This window comes from Podarcis liolepis (genome assembly GCF_965112155.1).
Source record: "Podarcis liolepis genome assembly, chromosome: 6".
NCBI classification, from domain to species: Eukaryota; Metazoa; Chordata; class Lepidosauria; order Squamata; family Lacertidae; genus Podarcis; species Podarcis liolepis.
This window is the reverse complement of record NC_139559.1, coordinates 80163990-80188167: the sequence shown is the minus strand read 5'-3', so window position 1 is coordinate 80188167 and position 24178 is coordinate 80163990. Positions and strand designations below refer to the sequence as shown.

General features: G+C 40.6%; 1 protein-coding gene and 1 long non-coding RNA gene across 6 annotated transcripts in view; one reads left to right on the top strand and one right to left on the bottom strand.

Annotated features, from left to right (window-relative positions):
* The window catches only part of WDR47 (WD repeat domain 47), a 37732-nt gene extending 14636 nt beyond the window's left edge, over nucleotides 1-23096 (top strand). For 2 of the 5 annotated variants that reach the window (XM_083509959.1, XM_083509960.1), the window contains 13 exons: nucleotides 26-109; nucleotides 3610-3694; nucleotides 4658-5460; nucleotides 7680-7806; nucleotides 9874-10052; nucleotides 10409-10639; nucleotides 12499-12574; nucleotides 13431-13588; nucleotides 17199-17368; nucleotides 18411-18581; nucleotides 18901-19032; nucleotides 20106-20324; nucleotides 21570-23096. In XM_083509959.1, coding sequence (XP_083366085.1) covers nucleotides 26-109; nucleotides 3610-3694; nucleotides 4658-5460; nucleotides 7680-7806; nucleotides 9874-10052; nucleotides 10409-10639; nucleotides 12499-12574; nucleotides 13431-13588; nucleotides 17199-17368; nucleotides 18411-18581; nucleotides 18901-19032; nucleotides 20106-20324; nucleotides 21570-21712 — 2578 coding nt within the window. In that variant the 3' untranslated portion in view covers nucleotides 21713-23096. Of the gene's footprint in view, nucleotides 1-25; nucleotides 110-2428; nucleotides 2467-3609; nucleotides 3695-4657; nucleotides 5461-7679; nucleotides 7807-9873; nucleotides 10053-10408; nucleotides 10640-12498; nucleotides 12575-13430; nucleotides 13589-15087; nucleotides 15169-17198; nucleotides 17369-18410; nucleotides 18582-18900; nucleotides 19033-20105; nucleotides 20325-21569 lie in introns of all 5 variants that reach the window. The other 3 variants (XM_083509961.1, XM_083509958.1, XM_083509962.1) reach the window with 3 other exon arrangements.
* On the bottom strand, nucleotides 14553-23848 carry LOC310709892. The gene is made up of 4 exons (XR_014527700.1): nucleotides 23747-23848; nucleotides 20056-20288; nucleotides 18895-19113; nucleotides 14553-15149 (listed from the first exon to the last, which is right to left on the bottom strand). It is a non-coding gene; the product is annotated as an uncharacterized lncRNA (long non-coding RNA).
* Nucleotides 23849-24178: the final 330 nt, after the last annotated feature.

Genomic DNA, 24178 nt, shown 5'->3' with positions numbered 1-24178 from the left:
TCTCTCTCTCTCTCTCTCTTAAAAGACAGTTGATCCTTGATGGGCAGTGGGATGAGGTTCTTCAGTTCATCCAACCTTTGGAGTGCATGGACAAATTTGATAAGAAAAGGTAAATTTATAGTAATTTTTCAATACCATGGCAATCCCATTTATGCAACACAACAATTAAACATGCACTCAGCCTTCATACAGTTTCAGAACTGTTGCAGTGTCTATATCTGCATTGCATTGTTCCTTACAAGCTTTTCTCAATTAACTCTATAAGAATAACACATTTTCATCACAGCTCTCACTAAAATTCCACTACACAAGTAGAAACAAAATAGCAGTGTTTGGATAAGGTCTCATAGTTAGGATTTGGGATAACAAAGGAACAATGATTAGAGAACCTTTTGGGTGCAGTGGGCTAGATCCTTATTTGTCCCTACCCGCATGGGCCAACTTTGACAGGTGAGCAGGAGAACCCACTTGTCAATTCACCTAATGCCATGATGATTGACAGCTGGCTTGGTTCACCCACCTGTCAAAGTCTGTTGCTCAGTGCTTCCTAGGCTTCCAACAGCCAGCTGGTTGTTAGGTGCTGGGGAACAGTAGCACAAGGGGCTTTGTTAGCTGTATACTCAGCTTCAGATTCACTGAGTACAGGCTTCAGCCCTGTTTTCTGCAGGCATCAGCTGTGCAGCCAAGCTCCCCTCCCCATGGGGAACTGAGTTGCACAGCTGATCTGGCAGGCTTGAATTCAGCTGATGGGCTGTGGATTCAACTCTGCTTTCTGCAGGGATTGGCTATGTCATCAAGCTCCCCATGAAGAACTCTGTTACACAACCAATCCAGCCACACCTCTGCCTGCCATATGCCTGTTGTCACATATGAAGGAAGACTTGCCTTGAGGGAAACATGGGGCTGTCCCAACATGTCACTGGCCCAAGGCACATGGGAGGCCACACTCTGGACTTTGTTTTCTCAACTGGGCAGGAACAGGGTGATTTGAAGGTGGGGGTTATTGACATCAGTCCCTTGTCATGGTCAGATCACTTCCTGTTGAGGTTTAGGCTGTCAGCACCTTTTCCCCTCTGCAGAGGCAGGGGACCTATTAGGAAGGTCCACCCTCAGAGGCTGATGGATCCAGTGGGATTCCAAACGGCTCTGGGAGGTTTTCCGGCTGAGATGACTGGTGTCCCTGTCAAAGCCCTGTCCAACCTCTGGAACACCCAGATGGCTTGGGCTATTGACAGGATCACCCCTGAGTGCCCTCTCCCACTTTGTGGAGCCCGTTTGGCCCCCTGGTATACTCCAGATCTTAGGGCAAGGAAACAAGCTGGGAGATGGCTTGAACACAAGTGGAGGAAAGATACGAATGAATGCAACCGAACACTGGTAAGGGCTCATTATCGAGCCTACCTAGTGGCAGTGAAGGTAGCAAAGAAGGCATATTTTGCTGCCTCCATTGCATCCTCATTATGTTGCCCAGTAGAGCTTTTCCAGGTTGTATGGGGCCTTTTGCAGGCTGCCCCAAAGGAGGTGATAGATTCAACGGCAGCTCTCTGTGACTTGTTTGCAAAGCATTTTGAGGATAAAATCGCTTGCATCCACCCAGATCTTGACTCTGCTGTTATAGCAGATGAATCTCATGGGGTGTCCAGAGCACAGTCTAGTCCTGTTGTGTTGGATGAGTTTCAGTTGGTAAGGTTCGAGGATGTGAACAAGGTGCTCGGATCAGTCAAGGCAACCACTTGCGCTCTAGACCTTTGCCCCTCTTGGCTGATAAAAAGCAGCAGGGAGGGAACAGCTGGCTTGGCCAGGGATGTGATCAGTTCCTCTTTACAAGAGGAGGTGTTCCCTGCCTATTTGAAGGAGGCAGTGGTAAAACCACTCCTTTAGAAACCTTCCCTGGATTTGGAAAACCTAACTGCCAGCCAGTTGCTAATTTCCCTTTCCTGAGCAAGGTTCTGGAGTGAGTGGTCGCAAACCAGATCCAGGCACTTTTTGGAAGAAACTGATTTTCTGGATCCATTTCTCCATTTCAATCGGGGTTTAGGCCTGGTTTTGGCACAGAAACTGCTTTGGTCGCCCTGTATGATGACCTCTGTCGAGAAACATGTCCCTGTTAATTCTTCTCGACCTCTCAGCGACTTTCAATACCATTGACTACGGTATCCTTCTGGAGTGACTGTCCGAACTAGGGGTGGGTGGCACCACTTTGCGGTGGTTCCATTCCTACTTGGATGGTCTTTCCCGGGGGGTGTTGCTTGGGGAATGCTTTTCAGCCCTGTGAAATCTTCAATGTAGGGTTCCATAGGGCTCAATCCTATCCCCACATTGTTTAACATCTACATGAAACCGCTGGGTGGGGTTCTCCAGAGGTTCGGAGTACGTTGTCAGCAGTATGCTGATGACACTCAGCTCTATTTCTCCTTTACATCTGCAGGTGAGGCAGTGGAAGTGCTGGACCAGTGTCTTGCCTCGGTAATGGACTGGATGAGAGCCAACAAACTGAAACTCAATCCAGATAAGACTGAGGCACTGTTAGTGGGTGGTTCCCTAGACCGGATGGGTGGGAGATCGCCTGCTTTTGATGGGGTTACACTTCCTCTGAAGCAGCAGGTTCATAGCTCCAGGGGTACTCCTGGATTCTTTGCTGTCGCTCAAGGCTCAGGTGGCCTCTGGCCCAGAGTGCCTTCCATCAACTTCAGCTGGTGGCCCAGCTACACCCCTATCTGGACAGGGATAGCCTAACTACTATTGTCTATACTCTGGTAACCTCAAGGTTAGATTACTGCAATGCATTATATGTAGGGCTGCCTCTGAAGACGGTTCAGAAACTTCAGCTAGTGCAGAATTCAGCGGCCGCGTTTCTCACCGGAGCAAGACAGTTTGAGCATATTATACTGATCCTGGTCCGACTGCGCTGGCTGCCAATTAGTTTCCGGGCCCAATTCAAAGTGCTGCTTTTGACCTATAAATCCTTAAACGGCTCAGGACCACAGTATCTCAAGTACTGCCTCTTTCATTATGAACATATCCGGACCCCTGAGATCATCTTCTGAGGCCCTTCTTTGTGTGTCTCCTCCCCGAGAGGTCCGGAGGGTGACAACATGACAAGGGGCCTTCTCTGCAGTGGCTCCCTGTCTGTGGAATGCTCTCCCCAGGGAAGTTCGCCTGGCACCTCCATTATACACCTTTAGGCACCTCCATTATACACCTTTAGGCACCTTTAGGTCTTTGGTTGATTTGATTAATATCCTATGCCCTTTTAAAATGTGGAGTTTTTTTGGGAGGGGGGTTATTGGGCTGTTGTTTTTATTTTGATTATTTATTTTGTGGTTTCATATTTTGATTTTGTTCTGTGAACTGCCCTGAGACCTCCAGGAATAGGGCGGTATATAAATTAACAGCAGCAGCAACAACAACAACAAGAACAACAACAACAACAGCCTTGTGGACCAAATTGAAACCCATGCATGCTTAAACCTTCCCCAACCCTATGCTAGAACATGATCTTCCAAAATTTCAGGAACAGCAGTCCCAGTTAACTGCTATAATTTTGTACCAAAGTTCACATTAATTTACACTGTTACATCAGTTTTATTTCTGTTTTCTTGTGCATAGGTTTCGCTATATCATACTGCAGCAGAAGTTTCTAGAAGCCTTATGTGTAAACAATGCAATGTCTGCAGAAGATGAGCCTCAACATGTAAGCCTTGTGATCTAATCACAGCACTCTAGTTAAACTTATAAAATACAAATGCAGTGGTGCCTCGCAAGACAAAATTAATTCGTTCCGCGAGTTTTTTCGTCTAGCGAATTTTTCATCTTGCGAAGCACGGTGTCGGAAAAGTTTTGGAAAAGCTTCAAAAATCACCAAAGTCTTCAAAAACCTCAAAAAAGGCTACCACATCGCGTTCTATGAGTTGCTCCTCGAAGTCAAGTCGCAACTGTATTAACGGTGTTAAGAAAAAGGAAACAAACTTGCAAGACGTTTTCGTCTTGCGAAGCAAGCCCATAGGGAAATTTGTCTTGCAAAGCAGCTCAAAAACCGCAAAACCCTTTCGTCTAGCGAGTTTTTCGTCTTGCGAGGCATTCGTCTTGCGGGGCACCACTGTGTATTCTGCTTTTTAGAAGGCAATCAAGTCTTTCTTAAAGTTCGTTTTCAAGTCATACATTTTTGTTTTAAGAACTATAATGCAAGGATATCTGTGTAGAAAGTAAAAACTGAAGATCACTTGATACAGTGATTCACAACCCATTATCGTGGGGCTGAACTGTGCCTTGTAAAATTAAGGTGTCAAGGTGGATAAATCTGGTGTTGAATGCAAGTTGGAGTAGGGGAAAAAGTGACCTAGGTATCAAACCTTAATCAATGTTTAAAGAAACGGCACTTATACCAAGATGTCTGAAACTTGACCTAGGAAACTATCTAGAAAACAAATTGTGCCAGCACTAGATATCATAGAAAAATGTTCGGTTGAACAGCATTTTATTGGTCACACAAGTTGAAGTTGTATTTTCATATGCGGGGAAAGATGACACTCATAAAACTGCAATTGATTATTAATAGGTGAATAGCAAAGTAATTTATCTACCTGTATCTTTATGCAGCTATGTATGATAAAAAAACATTATTTTAGCCTTAAATAGGGGTACTCTCTTTTTTCAGTTGGAATTTACAATGAAAGAGGCTGTACAGTGCCTACATGCTCTGGAAGAATATTGCCCTTCTAAAGACGACTATAGCAAACTGTGTTTACTTCTCACATTGCCTCGTCTGACCAACCATGCAGAATTCAAAGACTGGAACCCAAGCACCGCACGAGTTCACTGTTTTGAAGAGGCTTGCGTCATGGTAGCTGAGTTCATTCCTGCTGATAGAAAACTAAGTGAGGCTGGCTTTAAAGCAAGCAACAATCGTTTGTTTCAGCTTGTGATGAAGGGGCTATTGTATGAATGTTGTGTGGAGTTTTGTCAGAGTAAAGCAACAGGAGAAGAAATTACGGAGAGTGAAGTGTTGCTCGGCATTGACCTTTTATGTGGTAATGGGTGCGATGACTTGGACCTTAGTTTGTTGTCATGGCTTCAGAATCTGCCCCCTACTATTTTTTCTTGTGCTTTTGAACAAAAGATGCTGAATATTCATGTTGATAAACTCCTAAAACCTACAAAAGCCGCCTATGCTGACCTTTTGACTCCCCTCATCAGTAAACTTTCTCCTTACCCATCCTCACCCATGAGGAGACCTCAGTCTGCTGATGCTTACATGACGCGTTCCTTGAACCCTGCCTTGGATGGACTCTCCTGTGGATTGACAATTAATGAAAAACGCATCACAGATCTTGGGACAAAAACATCTCCCATGTCTCATTCCTTCGCTAACTTCCATTACCCAGGAGTACAGAATCTTACTCGAAGTCTAATGTTAGAGAATACAGATTGCCACAGTATTTACGAAGAGTCACCTGAGCGGTAAGTTGCCCTTTACCACACTAAGGCTGGATCTACACTGATCTAAAAAAACGCTAAGAAAAGAAAAAGTTGTATAGCTCTCAATGCAGTTCTTCATTGACTGCTATACAGCGCCTCCTGGTGTCACATTTATATAATGCATTTATAACGTTATAACCCACCAGTATAGATTAGACCTTAGTTACAATAAGAAACTGGTTCTTGAACCTGCTGTGCAATATAATGCATTAAGGTCTCCATTTTCTTACACATTTGTGTTAAGTTCTAATGCAGGGGTGGCTAACCTTTTTCTGGTCTAAAGTCTGCATTCATCTTCAGACAACTCTGGGCTTCAAACCAGCAGAGGGTGTGTCAAAAGGTGGATATGGCTGCTTCTCTTTCTCTGTTTTTTTATATATTTCAACTGTGTCAGACCAACACAGCTACCTAGCTGAATGCTGATGAGTGTTTATTTTGGTTTTATTGGTGTATAAATAGTATTGACATACGTGGGATAGGATGAGGTCATAGAGAGGTAATATAGAAGGGATGAGACTATATTCCTGAGGATACCAGAGAAAAGCACAGGAAGAACTCTTTCATGTGGAGTGAATGGTTAGGTCAGAAGAGAATTGGCTAAAGGCGGAGTCATGGAGGCCTAGGTCATGAAAGGAGGAAAGTAGATAGACTAAGATATACTAGATTCAGGTAGGTAGCTGTGTTGGTCTGACACAGTCGAAAAAAATTAAAAAATTCTCCAGTAGCACCTTAGAGCCCAACTAAATTTGTTCTGGGTGCAGTGGTACATCAGGTTAAGAACTTAATTCGTTCTGGAGGTCTGTTCTCAACCTGAAACTGTTCTTAACCTGAAGCACCACTTTAGCTAATGGGGCCCGCCGTGTCGCTGCAGCACGATTTCTGTTCTCATCCTGAAGCAAAGTTCTTAACCTAAGGTATTTTTTTGGGTTAGCGGAGTCTGTAACCTGAAGCATCTGTAACCCAAGGTACCACTGTATAAGCTTTCATGTGCACGCACACTTCTAAGATGAAACTGTTTGTTATTTAGGTGCTGCCAAAACTTCCTGAGGCTGTTTTGTTCTGTTTTATGATATATTTATTTGCGTTTTTAATAGTGTTAAAACCAGGGCTGCCACATGCTGACGCTACTGAACAGATGGCTGAGTCTCTTAAACGATCTTTGCCAAATTTTCTGTAGGCATGTTAGAATCTAGCTGGGACTTTTGTGGTCCACTTAAAAATAGAGTGCATCAGCATTATTGGTAATCTATATGTTGTGCTTCGATGGGTCTTCTCCTGTTGCTGATACTTCTTTTGTCTTAAAGGATCTTCACATCACTTTTCTAGCCCTGGTGGGACACTTCACTTAGTGCTCGCCCACACTTTGCTTGTCCCACACCTAGAAAGCATAGGTCTGATTAGTTTTCTGCTTTCCCCCACCACTTTCCCCATGAAAATCGATTCTTTACTGCTGAATCGGAGCGAACATAAATCCATGTGTAAACTGAATCACTTTTGCTCTGATTAATTGGTAGAGTGGGTTTTCAGGGAGAAAGCATCAGGACAAGTGGAAGTAAGGACAAGCCTTACTTTCTTTTAGTACCCTCTGGACCTCTCACAATAACATTTGCTCCTGCACTAGATTGTTTATCTTGAGAGATATTGCTTCCCTTAGTAGATAGGTAGCCGTGTTGGTCTGCCATAGTCAAAATAAAAAAATTCCTTCCAGTAGCACCTTAAAGACCAACTAAGTTAGCTCATACCAAGAACTAACTTAGTTGGTCTTTAAGGTGCTACTGGAAGGAATTTTTTTATATTGCTTCCCTTAGTTTGCTATGGGTCTTGAGCCACGTGGCAAACTCCAATTCCCTCTGCTATTTTCAGGGGAACACATTTTGCCAGTTGTTGTCTTGAGAGATAGTAAAGCTCAGTTCCTACCCCCCCCCCATACTTTTACTTTTTAAAGTCTGGAATGTTAAAACATTTTAGATATGTCACTTTCTTTGTCACCCAGCTGTTCTGTGAGACCAGCGAAGGACTGTGAGCATGGAGGGAAATGTTGCTATCATAGTTGTGGAAATATTTTTTTTTGGCCTAAGTTTGGGAAATGGTTAGCATGTATTTAAATCATGAGTATCTGTATATATAAGATGTATTTGCAAAATGGTTTAACATAAAATAAAACTTTAAACGCTTTTTCCTGGTCTCTGTATCCATGAAAGATGTGACACGCCAATGGATCCCCAGCCTTTGTCAGGCAGTGAGACTGTGTGCCAGAACTCAGTTCCAGAAAAAGAGCCAGCAAATGGAACACAGAATCAAGGACCAGCCAAGCAAGAAAAAAATGAGGTAATGGAATATTTTTGCTTCCACCTAATAAAGGGCCTTTGAATTTTCCTGCTTTGATTGGTAATAACAAAATGCATACTGTAGTGTTCTCTTCGGCAGCTCATATGCAATGCATGCTGTAATGGGAACTCCTGTGCAACGTGATTTTTTTGAAGCTTGCTTTTCTGTAGCAAGCATGCTTGCTGTGCATTCTGCATACTTAATTCTTGATTCATCTAAAAAGTGTGTGAATGTGTCCCTCTGTAAGATACTCTACTGATTGCCATATAAACGTAAAAAGGGGTTTGTGGGGTCCCAAATATATTTATGCAGCAATTTTATTTCGTGGCATGCAGTCCCAGTATTTAGAAGTAGATTTGTGTGGATGTTTTTATTATGATTATTATTTTTAATTTATTTTTATTCAAGATTTTCTTTTTTTCTTTTTAAAAAAATTATTTTGTGTGGATGTTTTGATGTTTTTGTTTACGCACTCTCTCCAGGGTATATAGAAGAAAGTGTCTTTATGGGGGAAACCATTCCTACAATTTATAACACAGTGGATAGGATCAAGGGGAGAATAATGCTTTGCAACCCACTCCTTGTCATTTCAGGCCTGTGCATCTGTTCCAAAGTCTCCCATGAGGGTTGGGGAGGGGTTGTAGTGAGAAGGGGATCAATGAAAATCTCTACTCACAAAGGTGCATCTGCTGCTTTAGCCAGTTTTATCCCTTCTGCTGAAATGACCCTTGAGCTCTTCCTCACACTGTTCCAGAGGGTCCACCATAGTGAGGAGTAGCTTTTCAGGAGCTGCAGTCATGGTGTAGGAAGAATTAAGAAACCTATAATTCTTGATCCAGTCCATTGTGATAAAACTTCTACAGAAGTTCAGTCCTCCACTGAAATCCAGAAAACATCTCTTCTTTAGAAACTCGGTACTGCTATTTTAAAAATTCCTGCTCTTTTATGAGGGCTGAGATGTGGCACAGCACAGCACAGGAGGGATGTCTTCCACTTCGGTCTTCTTTTTAAAGCCAGCCAACCAATGGGGAGTAGGGAGCCACAGAACCAGGCAAAGCATGCAATTTGCCTCCATGCTCCAAAGCTTGTTCTGTTTTGGAACTACTTAGCATTAGGACAGGGGTCAGCAAACTTTTTCAGCAGGGGGCCTCAGACCTTGTGGGGGAGCCAGACTATATTTTGAAGGGGGGGATGAATGAATTCCTATGCCCCACAGATAACCCAGAGGTGCATTTTAAATAAAAGCACACATTCTACTCATGTAAAAACATCAGGCAGGCCCCACAAATAACCCAGAGATACATTTTAAATAAAAGCACACATTCTACTCATGTAAAAACATGCTGATTCCCGGACCGTCCACGGGCCAGATTTAGAAGGCGATTGGGCCGGATCAGGCTCCCGGGCCTTAGTTTGCCTACCCATGCATTAGGACTTCATGCCTGTTTGTTGAAGCTTGCCTGCTCGCAGTACAAAATGAGATAAAAGTTGTGACTGTGGCATATAAGCAGACCTGCCATTAATTTGGGAAAGTATATAGGACAACATATGTTCTTGGTATGCTTGGTGAGGTTGCAGCTTTCCTTGTAACATGCTTGCAAAATGTTTCTTCCCACTCCATTCAGTATCTACCTTTATGAAGCAATAAATTTTAAAACTTGATTGCCTTGACCAAAATTTTTGAGCTGGCAAGTGAACACAAAATTTGTGGCAGCAGCAAATGTAGAAATGTGTTTCCTTTGTTGTCTAGTCATGGGAGATTTCCATTTAAAATCAAATTATGCATTCTAGAATTTTGTTCATGATTTTCCAAGCCTTTATGTTATGTTGTTGTTTTTTAAAAAAACACTTTCGGTAAGTTTACAGGCGTGTCTTCATGTTTTCCAGGTGAGGTAAAAGACAGAATGAGCATACACCACCAAATGTTTAATGCTGTGTTACACTTAAGTAAAGAGCCGTTGCTTTTTTTCCTGCCTCTGGTAATGTAAAATTTTATTGGCATGGTGATAAAGAACTGTAATGAGAATGATGATGTCTAAGCTTTTATTTATGTCAAATCTTGTTTAGCTTCGTGATTCAACAGACCAATTTCAGGAATATTACCGACAGCGATTACGATACCAGCAGCACTTAGAACAGAAGGAGCAACAGCGACAACTATATCAGCAAATGTTATTAGAAGGAGGGGTAAACCAGGAGGATGGTTCAGATGCACAGCAAAACCTTACAGAGCAGTTTCTTAACAGGTTGGCTATGATATCTTTGTGGTTTTCAGGCCATGATTTGTTCAATAGCAAAGACTACAATCTTAGCCTTACTCTAGAGTCAATGGAATTTACTTTGAAATAAATGCTGACAGTCGCTAAAAAGAATATTTTCAAATCTGATTATAATTTTCAGTATAATTTTGTTATAAAATGACTTTCACAGTAAATTCCCCAGCATCTGCTGATAGGATGTGATGACGTTCTTTTTGTATTGATTTGATGCCTTTCCTAAGTCTTATTAACCAAATACCATATTGGTGACAACATTACATTGAATGTAATAGTAATTATGCTTTCATAGCTCTTCATTTATGTTTTTTTAATGTATCCTGCAGGTCTGTTCAGAAGTTGGGGGAGTTAAATATGGGAATTGACAATCTGGGAAATGATGTGCAAACACTAAACCAGCATTGCACTGGCAGCAAAGGAACCGTATCCATCCTTCCAGATTCTAGTCAGAGAACAGCAAATGCTAATGTACAGTTCAGTACAAGCACACCTCAGAAACATGGGTCCACTAATCAGATACCCTCTCTTGAAGAATCACCTGTCCATGGAAATAAAATGTAAGTACTTGGAACACTCTCGTGCATGTCAGTGCTACTTCTGAACTAAGATTAATAATATGCAGATCAATTTGATGTGCCACCCTCGCAACATATTGTGCTTTGCTCAGTCATTTGGTAGAATACTTTTGACTGTATCCAGAGCAGCAGCAGTGGAGTTTCCTCTCCTCCTCATCCGCACCACCAAAATCTTCCCTGAGGCTGCACACAGGGAGTTGCTGAAGAGAGGAGGGGAAAGTTCATTTCTGCTAGCCCAAATCTCTTGCACCAACAGGAGTAATGGATACCACCCATCCCAAATTTGGATAAATTTTTTACAAGTAAACATACAAGGAACAAGCGAACATTCATTTTCTGGAGTGTTTTCAGTCTATTTGTGCTGGTTGGAATCCATTCATTGGTTGGGTATGATCTCATCTGGCGATGAAGCAGGAGAACATAGAATTATGGGAGGCAGGTGTCTCTCTGTTTGCCTGAAGAAGCAGTTTGCAGAGCCTCTTCTCAAAGTATATTAGTGGTCAGTATACCTTTCTGTCAGCCTTGCTGTCTCCCTTCAGCAGCCACTCCTCTTTCTCCTTTTCAACTCTCTGCCCTGATATCAACCACTTTGGCTTAATCCGTTTTTATTTACCCCTCCTTTAATTTAACTGGCTTTCCCCCCCTCATGCAATTAGCTCCTAACCTGTCTCTTCCCCCAAATAATAAAAACACACAAACCCCCACAAAAACCTCTTTCTGTGTATGCTTTCCCCTCCCTGGACTGTTCCGTCAGGCAGGGTTAAAAATCACATAGGTACATAATCGTCTGTTGGGGCCCACAACAGTTCTAACTGCCACTCGCCATATTCAGTAGACTCTGTCATCTGCACTGGCTTCCACTGTATTTCTGGAGCTGTATTCAAGGTGCTGTTGTTAACTTTTTAAAGACCTAAATAGCTCGGGGCTAGGCTACCTAAAGGACTGAAGAGCTGGCAATCTCCAGGTGTGCCCATCAGATGGGGAGAAGTGGGGAGGAAGGACTTTTTCAGTTGTGGTGCATTGGTGCCTTCAACAGAGAAGTTTGTCTGGTGTTTGCATTGTGGACTTTGGTGCCAGATGGGGATCTTTTTAATTATACTCTTTTAGTGTGTAGTTGTTTTATACTGCATTTCTAATGGTTTTGTGAGCGTTGCATTGATATTTTCTTATATATTTGGTTCATAACGTTTGTGAACTGCTCAGAGAACTTTGTTGCTGAGCAGTACAAAAAAGCATTAATTATTTAGTCTACCTGAAGCTATTACTAAAGATAAAATACATAAAACAGAATAAAATACATTACACAGTTATCCGTCAGATAAGAGTTTGCTACCCTGAAGAATTTAACTCATCAACCCTGCAAACTTTTCTCCTTAAAATTGCTACTTTAAAAGCAAAACAGGCCACTTTTTCAGAGGTCCAGGGGAACCTGCCCCCCCCCTCAAGTTAGTCAAATACTTAAACAATTTAATTATATGAACACGGCTGCTTTTAAGTCCTTGTAGCTTGGGCAAACCAGTAAGTAGTGGGCAAGTATTCAGGCAGATTACCTCCACGTGGTAGGGCATTCCTCAATAATGTCCTTCGATTATGGCAGCATGTAAAAATATCTTCAATAATTATTCTAGAATTTGAAGATGTCAGTTTATTGCTGAATAACCAGCGGCAGACAATTATATATTTACATTTGTTGCTTGATTTAGAATAAGAAGGGAAAGGAGAAGAGTGGAGGGCAGCACTAAGAAAGCAAGGGGATGGGGAAGCAGAGGAAGGTGACATGGATATAAATAACAGGGAAAGTTGCATTTAAATTTGAATTTAAATTTTGTGTATCAAAACAGAATACCAGAGCATGGTGCCATTCCAGCACAACATGAAGATTCTCCAGGGAATTTAACAAGAGCAAGTGGTGAAGAGGTAGGACTTAAGAGCATCTTGCATTACAATGAAAAGGCTCAATCCTAAAAAAAAGTTTTATTGTTGTTTTTTTTCAAAATGTAAAAAATGACAGGTAAACAATAAGAAACTGTACAGTGCAATGGTGGAGTACCCCAAAATATAGTCATAGTCTTACTGCCAATCACTTGGACATGAAGAACAGATATGACTGTGGAAAAAATGACAATCCCATATTTAAGACTCATGCTAGGTACCCTTTCCATAAGGCTTCATGTGTCCCAGAAGGCTGAGGAAAATTACTCTTTTTATTCACATAACTAATAAAAGGAAACTAAACTATATTAAAAATATGTTTTGTAGTACCTGACCTTTTAAATGAGTGTGTTTTCACACACGTTCCAGTATCAAAACCTGCATATAGTGTAGTATAGTGTTACCTAGTGGCACACTACAAGCATTGCGGTGTGTTTAGAAGCACACCAGCCAAATATCTCATTTAAATAGACTCCACCCCAGTGAATGTGAAAATTTACCCTTAGTTTTTACATCCAGAATTCTAAATGTATTGTGTTCCCCATGCATCAAAATTGCTAGGGGTGGCATTATATCATAATGTGTAGGAGACGTGGGAAATACTTCGACAACAGTAGAGAGTTTAAGTTTTGGCTTTCAACACTGACCCTTTCTCACAGTTTCACAAATTACGGTTTATGAATCCCTGAACTATTGCCCAAACCAGGTGTTGCTTTCATATTTCTTATGTTGAGTTGATATGCAACCTTTTCCTAATAGTAGAATAATATCATGTATGGCATTCTAGTTGTAAAGAACTATGGAGAAATAGTCACTTGTATTGTAACTTTTGACACAACAGGATGACAAATCAAAAAAGCAATTCATTTGTGTCAATACCCTAGAAGATACACAAGCTGTCAGAGCTGTGGCTTTTCATCCAAGTGGCACTCTTTATGCTGTTGGCTCAAATTCTAAAACTTTAAGAGTATGTGCCTATCCAGAACTCCAGGAATCAAGGTAGGAGTAATTATTGATTGTTAATCTGTCTCTCATCAGTTATGTCTGACATTTGTATCCATTTCTGCTCTGCTTTTCTGACCCTCATTTTCTCCATTTGTTATTTTTTAACATGTCATTGATTATTGTGGAACTTTACCCACTGAGGGCTACAAAAATATTAGTCTAGGTATTTCATACGAATAGGGTTACTCTGAAAAATGTAAAACTCTCTTACATTAATAGAATATCAGTATTTTATAACTTCATTTTTGGAAAGCAATCTGAAACATTGGCATTATAAGTGACACAATTTTTGCCCCATTATCCTCATTGCATTTTTATAAGCATGGTTAGGAAATTTAAGGCAGACAAAACATTCACACTGTTCTCAAGATCATTTTAGAACCAATGCTAAACTGGAAGCCAGTTACTGTTGTGCCGTTGCTGAGAAGTTACCATATGTTTTGCTGTTGATATTGAAGTGAAAGCTTATACGTAGTGAAAATAAAGTTTTCTCCCTGCCCAACTTTTTATGTATGAACTTGGGGCTGCTGTCCCTGCTCTTGTTGCTCGCCAACCCAGCTAAATAAATCTTTACGCCTTACACACACACCCCAGCTCCTTCAGATCAACGTCTGTTCCCTCACAGCTCTTATGTGTACCTCCAAACATGTTTTATTCAAATCTCTGCTGTTGTTTAAATCTGCCATCTCTTTGCTCCCCTCTCTTGCAAGTTCAGGATTGTGATGATTACATATCCTTCAATGGGGGCTGCACGATAACAACCTCACATTTTTATGTACATAGGAAAATGGAGGTTGCCAGTGGCAATCTTAAATATTCTGATGTATAGGAAGCAGAACAAGCAGAAACAGAAGTCTTAAAAAAGGAATTTCAGCAAATTCCTACCTGAATAACTACCATTAAGGTGAACTTCTTGACTGTCCAACTATGGTTAGCAAATAAACAAACAAACAAAAAATAAATGCCAAATAGAAGTTACTTTATTATTTACAGGATTTTTGTGAGGTTCACTGTAGCTCATAGTAATATCAATTACTATGCACAGGTGACCAGTGCAAGTTCTGATATTAGTGAGCTCGGCAAGCCGTTTCACTGAAATTGGTGGAATTACTTGAAATTGTTTTTGGACCCATGCTATTTCACTTTTGCTCAAACATCTGAGTAAAACAAAAAACAATATGAAGTAGTTTGAACTCCTCCATATATCATGCTTAGCTTTCTCACCTCTGTGGACTTGTGTGGCTGCAAGCATGGCAAATGGGAGCAAATGTCGGTAGCAAACGCTGTAGTAGGATGGGATGTTTGTTCAGTGAGTTGGCTGTTTGCATTATAAAATGTTGCCGAGTGTAGTGCTGCTGCTGTTTTAAATGTGACCCATCACAAGCCAGCCTTCACCTTGTGAAATTTAAAAAGCCATAAATATGTTACTCTTACAGAATATTTTGTGTGTGTGTTTAGTCCATTTATAACTTGTTTGCTTATATGCTGTTTAGCTCCTCCTCTGCTGTTCCTCGAAAACTGGTATTTGACTTAGGCAGATCTTCGCAGTCTTCCTCTGTAAAGATGACAACAAAGTAACTAGTAAATTTACAGTATTTCCTCTTACAAACACTTTGGAGTTGCCAGATCATTTGGCTTTGTTTCTTTTGGCTTTGTATTATGTGCCTGCTCCATAACTACTACCACTTTCTCCATATTTTGTACTCCTCTGCTTTCACTCTTCATTACAACAGCCTCACTTTACAGCTTCTGCAGCATGACCTTTTTTATAAAAAAAATCTGCTATCACTAAAAGCTTCTTGGTTGTATTAGCTTTCAGTTGCCTTATTAGCATCTTGCTTTTATTTAAACTGTCCAGTAGCCAAATATTTACATGATTCCACTGCTTTTACAGTTTCTACTTTTTCGTGTAAGTAATGATTGTTAATCAGCTGTTTTCCTGCATCTTTAATAAATAATGGTTAAATTAAGATAGAGAAGAAAAATAATGGCAGGCAGATTATTATTTCTGTTACCTTTTTAACTAAGAACTTTAAAGCAGTCTTGCAATTTCCAAGATACAAGATTTTTGCACATGAAAAACAGTAGAAATGGAAATTGTTATGTGACTGTATCTGAAAATCATGAAATCTGGTTTCCTCTCTTCCAAGATTACTTGAAGTCCTTTGTTTTCCATTGATTTTTTGCCTTTACAATGCTTAAAGTGTTATATTAGAAGTGGCTAATTCTCTTTGGCAAAGTGGAAGTTGTGGTATTCCGGCTTTTCAGGCATGCACATTCAGTAGTAACAAAAACGTACTGTGGTGGGGAACTGTAGGGGTTGAATGTGCTAGCTCCATCCTCAATATCCTTATCATCTTCTGTGTGTTGGAAGGTGACTGTTTGAAGTAGAGAACCTTCTGTACTCATGAAGGGTCAGGGGGTGGTGTTTGCGCACTCATTCCCATGCCCCCCTTGTCGGTTTGTTTTTGCTTATTGTTATTACCTTGTTAACTTTTCCATTAATGCAATGGTCAAAATCTGAAGAGACCAATAGTCTTGCAAGTCTCCTGTAGCTGCCTTCCAATGTTTGTCATGCTTCCTAAATGTTCTGAAAGTCTGCTCACCCCTCTTGGTGCGGCGGCGTTGCAGGACAGCAAAGGCTTCACTGGAGCTCCAGTGTGGGAACTGGAACTGCCGTGCCCTTCCTGATAGGTGGGCAGGGGGGCAGAAGCCCCCACCACATATCAGGAACTGGATCCTAGCCTGCACCCTGCTTTGGCAAATGGGGATGCAGGCTAGGATCCCCTTTGTTCAATTAATGCTGAATGTGCACATCTGAAGAAGACTCCTGTAATCTGAAAACAAAGTGGCTTGGCTTTAGCTGCGGTAGTGCCAGAAGCAGTCTGCTGTGTTTTAATTAAATTCTGATTTAATTAATTAAATTCTGTTGTCTCAGCTGAACTTCTGGTAGGCAGGTGCATTGGTGAGGAAAATGATTTTACAAGTTTAAAAAGTATGGATTTCCCTACATTCTGCTAAAGGCAAAACTAGATTAGTGATTAGAGATTGATAATTAGATCTCTCAGGTTCTCTTAAGAACAGAGTGTTGGGATCCCATATTGGACAAGGACAGTGGTATTGGGCAGAAGTTATCTTGTTCCCACCAGGCCATTTGTTTATTGTGTGTTTAATTTAAAATGTATTTCTATTAATTTAAAGGGTTTCTAAAGGTTGGAGAAGGACCTTAGCTCAATGGCAGAGCATCTGCCTTGCTACAGAAGGTTCCAGTAAGAGCTGGGCAGCTGTGTTCTGAACCATTTTTTAAAAAGCACTTTACAGCTCATTAAAACAATTAATATAAGCCTTTTGAAGGTGGGCTTTTTTGCATGCTCAAGAAAAACACACTCTCCTTAAAAGTGCATCACTTTAGAAGAGGGACCCTTTCTATAGTTCATATTTTTAATACAAAAGAAACGATAAATAATTTTAAATGCAGTTATGTCGTTTTAAAATATTTGCTAATTACTCTATCCTTCCAAAAGAGTAGAATTATTAGCCTTTTGTTACAGATCCTGTCCTGCAAAAGCACAAAATCATCTCACTTTCATTTGCCCCCCCCTAGTGATAGTAACACTCCTAAGCAGCCCGTGGTACGTTTCAAAAGGAACAAACATCACAAAGGATCAATCTATTGTGTGGCCTGGAGTCCCTGTGGACAATTGCTGGCAACTGGTTCCAATGACAAATATGTTAAAGTGCTACCTTTCAATGCAGACACCTGCAATGCAACAGGTAAGTACAAACTGTTGTTACAATTGCTTGTAACAATTGACTTTTTATACACTTAAGAGCATATAATTTCTTGCATTGTTTAGGGGATGAGAAAGCTTTCATATCGGCTATAAATAATTTGTCCTAACAAACCCCGACTCCTCTCCAAGGAGCTGTCAGTCGCAGCGTCTGCACGCGCCACCATCTTGGTTTGTTGTTCTTAACTTATGGTCTGTGTGTGTGGTTTGGGAGCTGCATGGTCAGGGAAAAAGCAATGCTGTCCAGGGTTGTAAAAACTGCGGAGAGAATTAATTGGGTGCACTCTTCCCACCTTGGATCAAATCTATGCTTCCAGGTGCCATAAGAAAGCTGCAGAGATAGTGCAGGATAGTGCGCACCCCGGAAATGATCTCTTTCAGCTTCTGCCTTCTGGAAGAAGGCACAGGGTTATAATGACTAGGACTAGCCACCTGAGAAACAGTTTCTATTCAAATGCGATTTTCGTTTTAAACACAGTGTAAGGTCTCTATGAGAGAATATTTGTATTTATGTATTTAATTATGGGGTATCATAGTTTTTAGCGGGCTAACCAGGCTGAGATAGCTGGGATAGCAGGCTTGTTGGTTTCAGAATGTATGATGTAGATTTTCAATTTCATTGTTCTGTATGGGACATTGACAATAAAGATTATCGTATCGTAAGAAAGCTCAAAAAAAATTAAGAACCTTAGCTTTAAATCTTTGGAAGATTTTTTTATAATAAAAACCAGACTAGTTGTAGTAGTATAAATGTAAACCATTGTATAAATGTATAACTATTGTTATATACTGTGCCATCTACGTACATGAAGGCAGTAATTCTGTAGTGTGGTACGTTTCAACCCGATACCAGACTGGCACAATTTTTCTGTGTGTGGGATTGAGAGTTTTGTTTTTTGTAAACAGTTTGGTTAGACTCAAACGCTGCTGTGTTTTAACATTAAGTAGTGTCCTGAATGGTTATAAAACTCCTAATTTTCTCTCTGTGTGTGATAATTGTTCACTCTGTTCCCCATCTGTTTTAGGGCCAGATTTGGAATTCAGCATGCATGATGGAACCATTAGGGATCTAGCTTTTATGGAAGGTCCCGAAAGTGGTGGTGCCATTTTAATAAGCGCTGGAGCTGGGGACTGCAATATTTATACAACAGACTGCCAGCGAGGGCAAGGCCTCCATGCTTTGAGTGGTCATACTGGTACGTTTCTGGTCAAGCTTTGGTAGCCTTTGGTCTCAATCAGTTTTACTAACAACAAACAGTGTGTGTTGCTGGATTAATGAACCATTTTAATAAAGTTTAAAATGTACCACATTGTATACTTTACTGTGTAAATTCGCAAATTTTGGCAAAACTACCCTTGTTACATGTAGAACGTGTCATTTCTCTTACTTGTATGACAAAAGTGCATTTTGCTGACAAACGTGCATTCCTAGTATATCCATAATTTTAATCATCAATGTAATAATATCAATATTTCTATTAATAATTAATACAAATCAAAATTCCTTACATGCAGGTCACATTTTAGCACTTTATACATGGAGTGGATGGATGATAGCGTCTGGCTCCCAAGACAAGACCGTACGATTCTGGGATCTCAGAGTACCTAGTTGTGTTCGCGTTGTTGGAACAACTTTTCATGGAACTGGTAAGGTTACTGATGATGAAGCCAAGAAAAAATCCTTGCCATGGTTGGCCAGTAGAGTTGCTGCTTGGAAAATAGCGAGTTCTGTGCATAAATATTTGGAAACAAATTCACATAAATTAACTTCTGTTCACAAGGTACAAGGGCCCATTTCAGTAATAGGACCCTGGATATAGAAAGCACTAACTCCTGGAGGTGTGGCTGTGCAACTTTTCAGCTTTAGGGGCCAGCTGCAAACCTTCTTTTTCAATCAGACTTTTTTGGTGTAGGGGAATGCCCTCTATAAAACTTTCACATTAATTTACTATGTTGCTGATTTAATTTTTTTAAACTATTGACTGCTTCATGTATTGTTGCAACCCACGCTATTGTCTTTGGATGAAGAGAGGGACATCAGATTTTAAAATGAGTAAGTGCAAAGGCTAGCAATCCTTCTAAAATTTATCTGATGCCTTTTATCAGGAAAATAAAGGCAATGATTTCCAGTTTTTAAGGAGCCAAGGGTTAGGTCCATTTCCTGTCTCATACTGGTATTGAAGACTGTTTTTTAGCATACAGAAGAACTTGTTTGAAACATTAACCAGTGTTTGCTGTTAGTTAAAAGTACATTTATAGCAGATCTGCAAGGATAAACAACCATATCTGCCATATTTATCTAAATTTAAATGACAGTACAAGTAAACAATTAAGTGATAGTACAGTTAAAAAGATTTATTAATATCATATCATATCATATCATCTATGTACATGTGGTCTCCCCCCCCCCCGCCAAGGAACAGGTATGGAAGGCCCCAGCCCCAAGGGACTTACAACCTATAATAAACATAGGGAAATGGAAGAAAAGGCAGGCATGCAAAGGCAGGGGAAGAATAATGATTATCTCAATAGCACATGCTTTGGCTCAGTTACATCTCCCTTGGTCCCTATGCTGAATTGTATCAGATGCCTGGAAATGCATCTACCTTTATTCTGATCTATATTTTATAAAGACTTCTTTAAAAAATCTTTATTGTAAACAACACAAACCTTATCTAGAGAAATGGTACTGATTTCATTTATGGGATTTCTCCTTGCAGGCAGTGCTGTGGCATCAGTAGCTGTAGATCCTAGTGGTCGTCTTCTAGCTACAGGCCAGGAGGATTCCAGCTGCATGCTGTATGATATTCGTGGAGGGCGAATGGTGCAGAGTTACCATCCTCATTCCAGTGATGTCCGTTCTGTCCGCTTTTCCCCTGGGGCTCATTACCTTCTCACGGGTTCTTATGATATGAAAATAAAAGTGACAGACTTGCAAGGTAATTTAACTGCTAAATCAGCAATGAAACAACAGGGAGTTTTCATTTTTCATTTTTTTAGACAATTTCATGGATTACCAGAAGGCAGAGAAAGAAATACCATGGGTAGCTGCTGCTTCAAACTTTACTACTTCTAGAAAGTATGAAGTGGGATTTATGAGCAAGATCTGTTCGCCTCAGAGGGCTTCTGAAGCGCAAGGTGGTTGTTGCTACTGAGGCCTGCAAGTTCTTTTTTTTTTAAAATAAAATTTTTATTAAAGTTTTCACATATTTTTAAGACAAACACAAAAACACAAACAACCACAGACAAGCACAACACAAATAACAAATATAATTTTAAATCCTTAATTTCTTAACCACTTTCCCTGACTTCCCCACACCTCCCCTTCTTGCATCCCAATTCCAATAGTTAACTCAGCAAGTTCTTATCCCCAACTTTTACCTTATTAATATTTTACTCAATTCATCTTAATTAACCAAATTTAACTGACCTCAGTTAAACAACAGTACTCATCATTTACGCCCTTTTCTAAGGTCGACCCAAATTCCCTTCCACAAATTTCCCAATTTTTATATTAATTACAATACAAAATAACAAAAAACAACATATAATTATACACCCTTTGGATTCCAAAACTCTCACCCCCCCTTTCCCGGTTTCGATCCCCCAAAAATATCCATCAGTCTATCAGTTATCAGCCTGGAACTCTCACATCCGAGGCCCTCAAATCTCTCTCAGTCCCTCTCTGCCGGTTTTGTTGGTAGTCCTTTATATTGGACATCGAGTCTCGGAGAAGCTCTGTCCCAATAGGGTCTATGTTTCTTCCAACCAGACCTCCATATTCAAAAGTGGAGCCCAAATCATGTTTCTTATTCCTTTTAAGTCCAAATGTCCCAAATGTCCCAAAAGCTCCAAGTTTCGCCTTGATCAAATTTGTAATCCATAGGTCTTCCGAGGCCTGCAAGTTCTTTACACATTGGAATTATGCTGAATTACTTGGGAGTAAGCTCCCTGCAATTCAGTAGACATGTATAGCCTTGTGCTGTAAAAGTAGAAATGGGGAAAGAAGAACAAATCATCTGTGCTGCTTCTTTCACTACCCCTTGGCCGCATATGAACCGACCTTAATGAGTTACTGAGTTATCAGGATGTGATGTAAAAGTTGTAAATGCAATCAAGTGAAGTGAATGGTGATTCTGTAAAAAGTTCAGGTAAACAATAATTATTCTATTTCTTTTTCACAGGGGACCTTACCAAGCAGCTCCCAACTATGGTGGTAGGGGAGCATAAAGACAAAGTGATTCAGTGCAGATGGCATACACAAGATCTTTCCTTCTTGTCATCTTCTGCAGACAGAACTGTAAAACTCTGGACCTATAACGGCTAAAGAGTAGTTTTTAAGCCTGCAGATAAAGCACACACATTTAAGACTATTGGAACATTAAATTAGGCATTAAAAAGAGCAGCATTTGATCAGGAAAGCATCTCATGGAGAAGAGATGTTTCCCTTCAGTTACCTGATTGCTAGGAGGTGTTGGTGTGTGATAGTATTATTGTTCAGTGCTTTCCATGTGATCTCATGCTGCTGTGACCTATCGTAGTCTTGTTGCCGAAGTCTGTTGAACAAGCTCTTGCAATGTCAGTGTGCACTCCAAAAGACTAATTATGTGTTTACAGTTTAGTGTTTATTGCATTCTCTGGTCTTTGCCTCTATGACTATTTTATTTTCTACAGGAATAAAAACTGATTCATAATTAACTCAAGTTCACATGAAATATCGCTAGGTCCACACAAAATAGATTTTTTTAAAACAACAACTAGTTATGCTGTATTCTACACCGTTGCTTACATCAGATCTTAACTAGTGGTCAAATTTGTTTTGCATCAAAATTTCATATTTTGATTTTAGTATCTATAATTGTGAACTTGAAAGGTGGTTAGGTAGTGGCTGACTCTTGATCACAGTCCATTAGGTATAATATGTTGGTTTTTAACTGGGATTGTTTTGATTGGATGTTCTACACTCCTAAGCTTTAGGTGGGGGAAAAGCCTATTGGTTTGCTGAAGAGATGTTAAAACTTTTGAATGCAACAAAATACCTCTTTGTAAGGTACCGTAGGAAAGAAAGCATGCAGTTGGATATGGTTGGTAAGAGTAATTTTAATAACTACAGCCACGATCCCTCAAACCCTCATGCACACATGGGAGAAAACTGTATGCAGCTAGGGATTTCTCTGAAGTTTCTATCAGAACTGATTGTATTGCTGAAGATTTTAATATATATGAAGCGGAGAAGTAGCTTGCTATTGTAACTGTGCAAATGACTATGATGAAGTCTTCAAAGCAACCTCTGGCTGCACATGCTGTTTCTCCTGTGTGTGCATGTAGAGTACCATATTAAAGGCAACAGCATGGCTTGAAATGCTATGTCTGCATGATAATGTAAAAGTAAATGATTTCCCAGTTCAGAGGCTTATTTGAATTTTTTTTTAATTTCTTGCACTGTCTATATAATACAGAATTACAAATTTATTTCTAAATATCTTTAGAGTATTATGTTTTATGTATTGTTTATATTTTCATATTGTACAGTTATGCTTTTAAATTAAATTCTTAAATATTTAGGTTATTTATTTGAAGTACAGTTAAGATTTGGTTCTTATTAATAAATTATGTGCACTGTAGCAAGACCTTTTTAACTATCATAAAAAGTTGAGGTTACCATAGAAATGTATATGTGCTTTAAACTCAATAAAGACTTTGACACCTGATAGAGAAATGAGAAATTATTTTGGCATTTCTATGCTCAAAGATGCCATACTCTAATTATTATACAATGCAATATGGATGCTGTTCTAAAACAAGGAATGGGACAAATTTAAAAATATTGCTCCTGGTCTTAATTAAGTCTTTCAATTAGTCTTATACATGTGGCTACTCCTCTTCCAGGGCTTTCTAGATTGCCAACTCAATGGGTGTGCTTGGGTGGCTTTGCTTCAGGCAAGGAGGAAAATACCCACATATTCCAGAGGTCTTACGCCTATTTTCAAAGGTCCAGTCATGGCTGACTCTGGGGTTGCGGTGCTCATCTCGCTTTATTGGCCGGTGTACAGCTTTCGGGTCATGTGGCCAGCATGACTAAGCCGCTTCTGGCGAACCAGAGCAGTTTACCTTCCCGCTGGAGCAGTACCTATTTATCTACTTGCACTTTGACATGCTTTCAAACTGCTAGGTGGGCAGGAGCAGGGACCGAGCAACGGGAGCTCACCCCGTCGTGGGGATTCGAACCGCCAACCTTCTGATCAGCAAGTCCAAGGCTCTGTGGTTTAACCCACAGCGCCACCCGCGTTCCCCATCAGTGGGCACTTCTAAATTAAAGCGGCTGCCCGCCCACCCGCCAAAGAGGACAGGGCTACTACACCTTTCAGCCGTTTTGTAGTACACCAGCTGCAATTCCGTCTTCTGCATAAGAGTCCCGGGTTTCGCAGAATCATGGAGTTGGAAGGGACCCTCAGGATCATCTAGTCCAGGGGTCAGCAACCTGCGGCTCCGGAGCCGCATGTGGCTCTTTTACACCTTTGCTGCAGCTCCGGGGCGGATACTAGCAAGGGGAGGAGGCACATTGTGCGCCCCGACACTCCCCACTGTGGCGGGCGCTGTACTGGCTGTGACGTCGCATGGGGCGGTGTGTGCGTTAGTCACGCACCGTCCCGACGTCACCTTCCCGCCCGCTGTCAGATCACGGCTCCAGAGATATATTTGTTTTAAATGTCGCAATGGTTTTGCGGCTCCCAGTTTTTTTTCTTCGGAAACGGGTCCAAGTGGCTCTTTTTGTCTTAAAGGTTGCAGACCC